The 11,146-nt window shown below is 39.9% G+C and overlaps 1 protein-coding gene across 1 annotated transcript in view; it reads left to right on the top strand.

The window, feature by feature from the left end:
* Positions 1-5,918: 5,918 nt before the first annotated feature.
* The window catches only part of CHGB (chromogranin B (secretogranin 1)), a 17,565-nt gene continuing 12,337 nt past the window's right edge, over positions 5,919-11,146 (top strand). Inside the window, exon 1 of the mRNA XM_006894230.1 lies at positions 5,919-5,964. Within this exon, the coding sequence (XP_006894292.1) occupies positions 5,919-5,964 (46 nt within the window). The remainder of the gene's footprint in view (positions 5,965-11,146) is intronic.

Consider the following 11,146-nt stretch of genomic DNA (forward strand, 5'->3'; position numbering starts at 1 on the left):
GAGGCTATCAGTCTTTACAGAAGGAGACTTATCTTTTTCCCATGGAGTGACTGTTGGATTTGAACTGCTGACCTGTCTGTTAATAGCCCAATACATTAAACACTAGGTCACCAGGGTTCCCAGTGCCATTTGGAGAAACTCTTTTCAGAAAAAGAGGAGAAGAATGCGGAAGGCATTAAGGACCACCAAAGATGGCGACATGTTGCTACTAGTGTAGAGCCTGATGTCTCTGCTACCCACTACTACTTGGCCTAGGTACGGAAGGGCGTAAAGGCAAAATTACTTAGCAGTCTCCATCAAGTACCGTGCCCCCTTCCAACTACTCATTTCTTGTAGGCTTGGAGGACTCTAGCCCATTGCACCGCAAAACTTTGTCAACAGTCTTATCCTAAGGGCTATGATTTTTCACCTTCATTTTGAACTCATTCCCTTTACCTTTTGGGAGTTCCTATGATTTCTGGCCTGACAAGAACATTCCTTTTTTTCTTTTATATTGGTTTGCATACAAAATTTGAGTGCATTGTGTTTCACTCACATTCATTGCGTTTCATATAGTCCTTCATTCACATTGTGTTTCATACGTTCATTCCCCAACATTGTGTTTTATAAAATCAATCAACACTCATCCATGCCCACTATCACCTCATCTTTTCAGGTCTCTACTAGATGCCGCAAGGAGAGATCAATCCTTGGAGAGGGACTTTGTGCTTGGGAGGGTAGAGGGACAGCACAAGAGAGGAAGACATTCAATGAGATGGATTGACTCAGTGAATGAGGTGGATTGACTCAGTGACTGGAGTAAGGGGGCATAGATGTATCAGAGACAGCAAGACAACAAGGCTGGTTCAGGATAGAGCAGGGTTCCCAGCTATTTTACATAGGCTAGCTGTGAGTCGCAGGCCACTTGATAGCACATAACAACAACAACAACTAGATGATCAGAATACTCTTATTTTGCAATATTATGTTTTTCCAGTAAGAAAAGACACCTTAAGTGCATAGAGATGCTTTTATTAAGACATAAATGACACAAAGACAGAAAATCATTCCTGAACATGAGACATCTAAGAATTGCATATTCTGAGTAGCTATTGCCAATGGCTCCCACCCTCCCTTTTCTCCTTCAGCGTTCTCTTTGTTACTGTACAGGAATCTGACTGATTCTATCTTGCAGCCTGACACGGCTTTTTCAGTCAATGAGATCCAATAATATGCTGGTCAAGACTTTGGGATTTTCTGTTTATGGGGCAAGCAGGGATAGTTTTAGTTCTTCTTTGCCAATTCAGATTATATTTGTTTCCTTTTCTTGTCTTGTTGACTGACTCATTGCCATCAAGTCGGAAACAACTCATAACTGACTCTCCAGCAGGTTTTCAGGGGCTGTAAAGTGGGGAGAAATTGCCCACCTTTCCCGCACAGAGAAACTGGCAGATCCTAACCATATACCTTTGGGTTGGCAATGCAACTCCGTACCAACTAGGCCACCAGAGCTACCTGCTTTATTTGCCTCTTGTTGTTGTTGTTAGGTGTTGTCAAGTAGAGTATGACTCATAGCAATCCTATAAAAAACATGACTAAACCCCATCTTATACTGTACCATCCTAATCATCTCCGATACACCTAAGCCCATTGCCACAGTCACTGTATCAATCCACCTCATTGATGGTCTCTTTTTTCATTGACCTTCCACATTTTGAAACATGATTTACAATATTGAGCAGAGCAACCTAAAGAGCCCTGGTGGCCTAGTGGTAAGAAGCTGCACTGCAATCCCAAAAGCTCATGGTTCAAGTGCACCAGTTGCTCCACCAGAGAAGAATGGGCTGTCTCCTCCCTGGTGATTAACTGCCTCTGAAAACCTTCTGGAGGGTCAGCTATGGGTCGATTCTGACTCGACAGCACACAACAACAACAACAACAACAACAGTGATAAAGGGCATCTTTGTCTGGGTTCTGTTTGCAAAGAAAGGAGCATCAGTCTCTCCCCACATTAATGAGAGTAGTGTTATGCCTAGGAATTCTCCTTCTAATCTTGTTGCCTGTTTTTATTAGGAAAGGTTGTTAAAATTTTTCAAATGCCTTTTCTGCATCAATTGAGATGATTAGGTGATTCTTTTCCTTTGTTTTATATATGTGGTGGGTTATGTTAATTCCCACCGTCCATATATCGAACCACCCATTCCTTGTATGAATCCCACTTGATAATGATAAGTGATATTTTTAAAATATGATGTTGAACTTTCTTGGCTAGGAATTTTCACATCAATGTTCGTGAGAAATCTTGCTCTAAAGTTTTCTTTGTCAATGATGTCTTTTCCCTTACAGAGATTTTAACATAGTCTTCCTGCTGACCTAGTTCCTTGGAGACAAGGATGGTGAACCTCTGTCAAACGTATTTTAGGCATAGTGTAAAGAGAGGTCAGTCCTTGGAGAAGGACATCCTGCTTCGAGAGGTGGAAGGTCAGCATGAGAGAGGAAGACCTTCAATGAGATGGATTGACACAGAGACTGTAACAATGAGTTCAAGTGTGTCAGGGATGGTGAGGATGGCACAGGCTACAGAGCCATTGTTCATCAGGTCACTATGAGTCATAGTTAGCTAGACAGCACACAACAACTACAACAAAGCAGTGAATAAAAATTTGTGCTGTCAACCAAAAGGTGAACAGTTTGAATCTACCAGCTGCTTTAGGGGGGGAATGGGCCATCTTCTCCATGCTTTTTACAGCCTCTGATAACCCACTGGAGAGTCAACGATGGATTCTAACTTTGACAACAATGAGTCAGAGGGTGAGAGTGTGTGACGAGGGAGCGTTTTGGTGGTGTCATGGGCAGGGAGTTGCACTGCTAACCTGTTGGTGGTGCTTCTCTGAGGTTTTGAATCTACCAGTGACTCCAAAGGATAAAATGAGCCCCTTCCTCTTGTGCAAGTTAGAGCCTCAGAAGCCCAGTGGAGGGTCAGCTATGAGTTGGTTTCCACTAGATGACACTGAAAGTTAGTTTTTTTGTGACAAAAACATTCTTTCTTATTTTCTTTAGGATCATTTCAAATTTCAGAAAAATATGAAAGTAGTACCAAACATTTCCATATGCTTTTTACCTCAATTCCCCAAATGTTAACATTTTACCACATTTGTTTTAACATCCCTTCATTTTCTCTATCTTTATATCCTCTTTCCCAGGAATATTTTTAATTGTGCATATGATACTTTATCTTTAGATACTTCAACATACATTTTCTAAAATCAAGGGCATTCTCTTACATAACCAAAGCACAATTCTCAAAACCAAGACATTAACACTACTATACTAACACAATATGGTTATATGTTGTATGTATATCTAGTATGATCAGATCTACAGATCTTATTTCAAGTTTATAAGTTCTCCCACTAAAATGGTTTTTAGTGCTACTTAAAAAATATTCTGCCTTGGCAAAATAATTCTGTCTTTTCAGGAAGACATAGTTGTCTATTTAACATAAGTAAAATGGATCTGAGCCTGTTAACTTTCAAGAAGAGAAAATTAAACTGCTTCTAACTGTGAAGTAAAAAATCTTTCTCCCCTAATCCAAAACCAAACCAAACTCACTGCTATTGATTCAGTTACTACTCATAGTGACCATGCATTAAGTTTCTGAAGTTACAAACCTTAATAGAAGCAAAGAGCCTCTTATTTATCCCCAAGAACCATTGAGGGGTTGAACTGCCAATCTTTCAATTAGCAGCCCAACATTTACCTACTATGCTACTAGAACTCCTTTCCTTCCCTGAAAGATATAAAAAAAACCTGAAAGTTCACCCTGTTCCCCAAAGCCTGTGTCATCAGAGAAGATTCTGGATTCTTTTCTATATGACATTCTATTTTTACCTCAGTTCCTTTTATTTTTACCTCAATTCCTCTTCAAGCTGAGGGAATTTGTATAAAAATATTCTGTTATCTGTATCATCTCCTTTTGGCACATAATAAAAAAATACTTTCCTATTTCTATTTTATGGAGTTCTGGTGGTCTAATGGGCAGGGAGTTGTGCTGTCAAGCCACCAGTTGCTTTAGAAAAGAAAGATGGCCAGTATTTTCCTGTACAATTTGTAGTCTCTGAAAACCTGCTGGAGGGTCAGATATGACTTGGTTCTGACTTGATGGCAATGAGTTTTTGTATCTCTATTTTAAAGTAAAAGAAGATGCACAGGGATTTTAGGGTGTACAGGTTTCTAAAAGCAGGTTAATTTTTCACAATGCAAGAAAAGTCAGGATCACCAAATGTCATTACCAAGGCCTGGAACTATTTATTTTTTATTTTATTTTATTAATTTTAATGAACATTTACAAAGATTTTGGATTTCTATTCATTAATTGTTGCCATTTTCTCCCTGCCCACCCCTCCCCTCGGGTCTGTTTATTGCTCTATGCTATTAAAAACACAAAAGCAAAAGAAAAGAAAAACACACACAAAAACCCAAAACACCAGCCATTGAGTTGGGACAAACTCCTGACTGACCCTCCTACATGTTTTCTGAGGCTGTAAATCATACCAGAGGAGATTTCCCATCTTTCCTGAGGAGCAGCTGGTGGGTTTCAACTAGCAAAGAGACTCAGCCTTTTAGGTTTACAGTGAAACTACTTCCTACAGGCTATTTCACCAGATGGCTCTGTTATAAAGGAGTAGTTAAAGATCAAAGGGATATAGCTATATATAGATATATGTGTGTGAGGTATATATATATATGTGTGTGTGTGTGTGTGTATAGATAGATAGAGAGAGAGAGGTGGAGAGAGGGAGAGAGAAGAGGAGAGGGGAGGGGAGGGGAGAGGAGGAGGGGAGAAAAGAGAAGACAGAGAGAGAGAGAGGGATATCACAAAAATAACACAAAGCAATACTGTAGTCAAAGTCTTGTTGACTTCAGAGAAGAACTGGGGGAGACAGAGGTTGGCGGGAGACTTATAATAAACCCCCTTTTCCTATTGTCTGATGTAACCTTCTTTATATATATATATATATGTATATGCTCTGTTTTTAAATGAAGAGTTAAGTCAGATGATTGACAGACAGATAGAATGAAGACGTTATAAAGACCAAAGCTTGAAGGAACAGAATGTCCTATACTTCCCCCGCTACACTTTTAATTTTGAAGACTACCCCTTTATTTTTGTTTTCCCGACCATTTAGTGCCCTTTCCTTAAATTTGCTGCCCTCCACGAGCTTCTCCAAGGCTGTAAATCTTTAATGGAGGGAACTGCCCAGCTTTCTGCTGGAGCATTTGGATTCGAACAAGTGACCTTTTCACTGACAGTGCAGCACATACCGCAGTACGCCATCAGAGCTCCTCTCTAGCAAGTCTTTCCCGTGCTAGATATAGAGACAGAAAACAGGCTTAGTCATGCACGCTTTCACCAGAGCTACACACATATGCAGAGAGCCTTGAACACAGTTGTTTTATTTGGAGGCTTGGGAGAAGAGAGATGCGAAGCAAGCTCAGGCAGCTAAGCTGGACCCCTCCTCACTCCCACCCTGTCTCCTCCCCTCACCCTTGGTGTGTGATGCTGTGTGGACATCTGCCTCCCTTCGCTCTTCCCACTCCCTCGCCTGCCTTCCTCCCCACCCCCGCTCCAGATCCAGAGGACCCAGGCGACTGGGCTGGCGCAAATCTCCGCCACCTCGCGCCTCCGCCCTCGGGGCCTCCTCGTGACGTCAGAAGAGAGCGGGGGGGCCCCCGCCCCCCCGGCTGCCCGCTCCTCTCGGCCCCGCAGCCCCCACCTGCGCTTTAAAAGAGCAGGGTCTGCGCCAAACGCACCACACCGCGGAGACCACGACGCGCGGCGTGCTGCCTGGACCATCTCCATCTCACCTGCCTCCTGAGCCTCTCCCCACCTGTGCGGCCGCCACCCCGTCCCGGTGCAGGTGCTGGACAGCCGGGCCATGCAGCCGGCCGTGCTCCTCGGCGTCCTGGGAGCCGCGCTGGTGGGTAAGTGGGCGCGGCGGGCGGCTCAGCACCGCGGGCCTTTCAGCACCGTGCGCCCGTTCAGCACCGCGGACAGCGCCAGGCTCGTCTGCCTTAACAAGCTGACCCTGGAAAGGAGCGAACATTTGGTGCGAGAGGGGTTTCCCCTCTTCCTAAGAGTTCTTCATTTTGACTCTTTTCCTAGCTATTCCCTTAAACTCGCTTCCTCTCTCCACCATCTGACCCAGGAAAAGCCAAAGGGCTTCTTAGTCCAGCTAGCACAGTCTCAGTCCCTGTCTGAATTTTCTAGAGAAGAGAACATGCCCCCACCTACCTCCAAGAAAAGTCCACATTTTGTGCTGACTTCTAAGATGCCATCCTTTCTCTACGGTGTAGAGAAAAGCCTGTACCGGGTATTTCTATGTCTTTAATCGAGGATTTGTTTGATTCTTCAGGATCCGATGACTACAGAGAAGCAGGAATGTGTATATTATTAATAGTAGTAGGCTGACATTTGCATAATTTATTATTGCTATCATTATATAAACATGATGAGATAAAATTAGTAAGCCAAGTATGCATATGAGATATATACTATTTATAAACATGATCATACATAGTGTTTGTGTGTACTAGTGTAATAAACTGCTTTTCTGTTATTTTGCATTTTCATCTCTGGAGAGAAGTGATTTTAAACTCTAAGTTAGTGTTTTAGTTATGAATGGACTCAGCACTAGATATTTTGACATTCATAGCTCATGGAAATATCTAGGATAGAAAAAAAAGCTACAAAATAATCTATGGAGTGGTAAAACAAATTTTCAGTCTATTTGAAAAATATACTTTTAAGTAATAAATATTTGATTCTTGTGTGTGGCAGACTGTGGAATTAATCTTTCAGAATTTTTTAGCTTCATAAATACTCATTTGTTGAAGAGTGTGTATCTGTGTGTTTAAAAGATTATAGTCAGATTATAGTCACTATGGGTATTGAGACTATTGTAGTATGTCATATTATAGACTATTGAGAAGTGAATATACTACCAAGAAAACTGGATGCTTTTCTTTGACTATTTTTTTTTCTTTGACTATTTTTATGACCTCATAGAAAATTTTTCCATCTGAGATGACAGCTGAAGCATTGTCATCCATAAATATAAAGCTTTCGTTGACAGTAATTTCTAGATTGAAATGGTAAAGACATAAAATGAAAACAGTGGTCATTTATTTTATTGCAAGCTGCACACTTCAGAAATTTCCAAAATTCTCATTCTTGAAAATTGCCTATAAATAGTCTAATGTTAAATAAAGAAAATCAGATTACTAGTTTAAGAGTTCTTCATGGTTAAAAAGCTTTTTCAGAAAGAAAGAACTTGAAAGATTAAATCCATGCTATACATTATATTATTAGATCAGGAAATTAGTGGCATCTGTAGGGATTCTTTAACTCTGCTGGTAAAATACTTATGATCTCTTATTCAAGAGAATATTATAATAAAGCTTAATATTTTTATAGCAGCCATTTAAAATCATATTAACATTTTAACATAATTTTATTATTTTCAAAATAAAGATGCAACTTATACACTCCAAAGTCATTCTCTTAAAATGTATGTGTCTCTTGATTAAAGGGTCTCTGTTAAAAAAATAAATTAACTAAGTCAGCGATTTTCAGTATATTCACACCTTGTGTAAACATCACCACTATCAAGGTTCAGAACCTTTTAGCGGCCCCTATCCCTTAGTTGTCATTCTTCTTTCCCCAGTCTCTGGAATTAAGACGTAATATTCTTCAAGCAGAGTTTGTTATTTAGCAAAATCACAGGACTGAGAGAAACATCAGGAAATTTTCTGGCTTATTTCCTCCTTTATGAGCCTCTAGAGGGAGAGCCACCACTTCACTGTAGCTGTTGTGTATTCTAAATGTCACTGTGAGTGAAGTAACCACACACTCTTCATATTAAACCTAGTAGGATGGTATCTGCATCCACAAGAGCTTACTTATTTTATAAAAAATATTTTCAATCTGGTATTAAACTTTGCTTCTTGTCAGCTAAAATGTTGTAGAAGGTATGCTTAGATTTATCTTAAGATATTATTTATAAGTCATTCTTTTAAAATAGACCCTAGATTTTCTTTTGTGCCTCTTGAAACTTACATAAAAATAAGATAAACTAATTTAATCATAACCAACATGCCTTTAGCCATTACTGTGCTGTCATACATTGTATTAGAAATACATAGATGTCTCCAAAATGTATAATATACTTTAATAAATGAGCCAAATCTCTTTCCATAAAAATAAAAGATGTGAAGCATCTCAGTCTGGAAACCATACTGCTCTATAACAATGAACATGAACTGCAGTTTGTAAGAAGACTATTTCCCTCCCCAAATCTCTGATGATTTGGGAACAATTAAAATAGATCCTAGCTTCTGCTCTGAAAAGAAAATGCTATGAGTAAGTGAAATAGGTGTTGTATTTCTAGATTGAGTCCTGTGAGAGTAATTAACAGTGGGGATGGGGAGGAGAGAGGCAGGCTTGGAGAGCAAGCATTTTGGGAGGAAAGATCAGGTGGCTGGGCATAAATAACCTGCATTTGAGTAGCTTCCGTCTCTGACATCTGAGGACTTTGCTCTTTCCCCAGCTAGCTCTTCTCTTGTATCAGGGACCAACAATACTTTTCTGCATTGAGCCTCTTTGGCTGTAATCACTACTGTCTACCCTAGAGAATGCCAGGAGCACAGTGGAGATGTGCTTACATATAAATGCTTTGAGCTTCCCTAGTGGAAAAGGCTTACACCGAAAAAAGTAAAAATGGGAAAAGAATCAAAGCAGCTCAGAAAAATGGGGAAAGAAGGTGCACTGGGAAAATGTAAATCTCTGGAAGTATTTCCAAAGAAGACAAAACACACTTTGATACTCACTGCAAATAGGCAGAATCTCATGAAATTTAAATAAATGTAAAAATCCTTTAAACTAGGTCATCACAAATTCGCTGCTAAATGCTTATTTTCTTGTGGTATTATGAAACTTAATGCTGCACTAGGAGAATTAGAGACCACTTTGGTCTTTGCATGGATTCAGACAACATGGAGTAAGAGAATTAACATTTGTACAGATTCATAAACAAGCTCATTCAGGCAGTCTTGAGGCTGAAAAAGGAGGTGATTAATTAGGTAAGATCACTCTAATCATGTTTTTGTAGAGGAAGTGGATTGTAGGGGAGGATCATTTCTTGGGGAGAGTGTTAGGTAGTAAAAGTCACAGATCTTTGTCCATGCTGGATGGACAGAAGTGTCACAGAGGACACGCTGGCTGTTTCAGACTTGGTTTATTTCAGGGATTATTGAAAATAGCATAGATTATACATGAAATTTTCACACACTAAACACACCTGTGAAACCGGGATTCAAGAGAAGAAACAGAATGTCACCGTTTCCCCAGATGTCCTCTTTGTCTGCAGTAGATTTAATTTTTATTGGACTGAAGATAGCTTTCATTTCCAAATTATTTTTAAAACATTGCTAGGGAGAAACATCTGTATGCCCCTCTGTATGGCAATCAGTCAAATGTTTTCCCAACTCTTCACTGACGTTCAGCAGCCTATGTATAGCTACAACAGACTATTTTTAGAGTTGTTCCGGCAGCATTTGTTTCCTCAGCCCATTTTAGCCTGCTTTCTCCTCTCTTAATATAACATGTCATTCTCTAGTTGGAGCTTAAATTTACATTTAAATAGTCTTTACATCATTAATTAGACTATCCAGTAGCTATTTTCCATCCATGGAACCAATCGTCTTTTGCAAATTCCACTAGCTTCTTTGTTAATCAAACCCCACAAGTTACAAAGTCTATCCTCAAATTATTCATTAAAAGTTAAACTGAAGGAATAAAGATTCCATTCTGTTCCCTCTTTAATGTAAATTACCTCCAATATTTCATATTGGAAATCCAATTCTAGGTGGCCTGGATAATGTTTAAATATTTTTATTTACCAGTAAATTTAGTATTTGCTTTCTTTTGCTTCAGATACCCCAACTATGTTTTGCCTAATTATTGCTTATTATGCATCAGTTTAATGTAATAGTAATCAGGGTAGGGCAAGGTTCAGAGCCATTGTTCATAGGGTTGCTATGAGTCATTGGTCAACTCGATGGCATGTAATAACAACAATCAGAATGATCTAATTTTTAAAATAAATATTTCATAAGGAACATTCACATCTTTCCAAAATACTTAAGATCTTCTCCTAAGTCTGACAGTATTTACATCAGGTCATTGTGGTGGTGTTGTTGTTGTTGTGGTTATGTGCTGTCTGGTCGTTTGTAACTCATAGCGACCCTATGTACAACAGCCCTAAACTCTGCTCTGTCCTGTGCCAATCACACCGTCTCCGACACACCCATCCCGATTACCCCAGTCACTGAATCAATCCACCTCATAGAGGGCCTTCCCTCCTGCGCTGTCCCTCCACCCTACCAAACATGATGTCCCTCTCCAAGGACCGGTCCCTCCTTACAACATGTCCAAGGTATGTTAGACGGAGCCTCAGAATCCTTGCCTCCAGGGCGCTGCCCGGTTTAACCCTTTCCAGGATGAATCTGATATAACACTCATTTACCTAATTACTTAATTTCTCTAAGATCTGAAAATACTGTCTTCATTGTATAAAGTTGTGAGCCAGGTGACTTTGTTATTGGTAGGTGCCATTGAGCTGTGACTCATAGTGACCCTATGAATCACAGATCTGAACCTTGGCTTGTCCTGCTCCATCCTGACGGTCACTCTCTTCTCAAGCCCATTGTGGTAGTCACTGTGTTGGTCATTGAGGGTCATTAAGGGTCTTCCTCTTTCACTGATTCTTACTTTCTTAGCATGATCGATCTCCCTCAAAGGACTGATTCCTCCTGAAAATATACCCAAAGTGACTGAGATGAAGTTTCGCCATTCTTGTCTCTAGGGAGAGCTCTGGTTGCACGTCCATGGGACAGATTTGTTTATTCTTTTCGCAGTCCAGGGATAGTCAATACTCTTTGAGAACACCACAATTCAAAGACATCAGTTGTTCTTTGATCTTCCTTATTCATTACCCAACTTTCAGGTGACTTCAAATAGTTATAATGCTGATTCTGTTGCAGGGATACATATCTTTAAGTATCCATGAAAAAAATATATATAATGTTAGAAATATAAACACAGTCT

Source organism: Elephantulus edwardii, unplaced genomic scaffold (genome assembly GCF_000299155.1).
Source record: "Elephantulus edwardii isolate Elephantulus edwardi_28Jun2011 unplaced genomic scaffold, EleEdw1.0 scaffold00138, whole genome shotgun sequence".
Taxonomy (NCBI): Eukaryota; Metazoa; Chordata; class Mammalia; order Macroscelidea; family Macroscelididae; genus Elephantulus; species Elephantulus edwardii.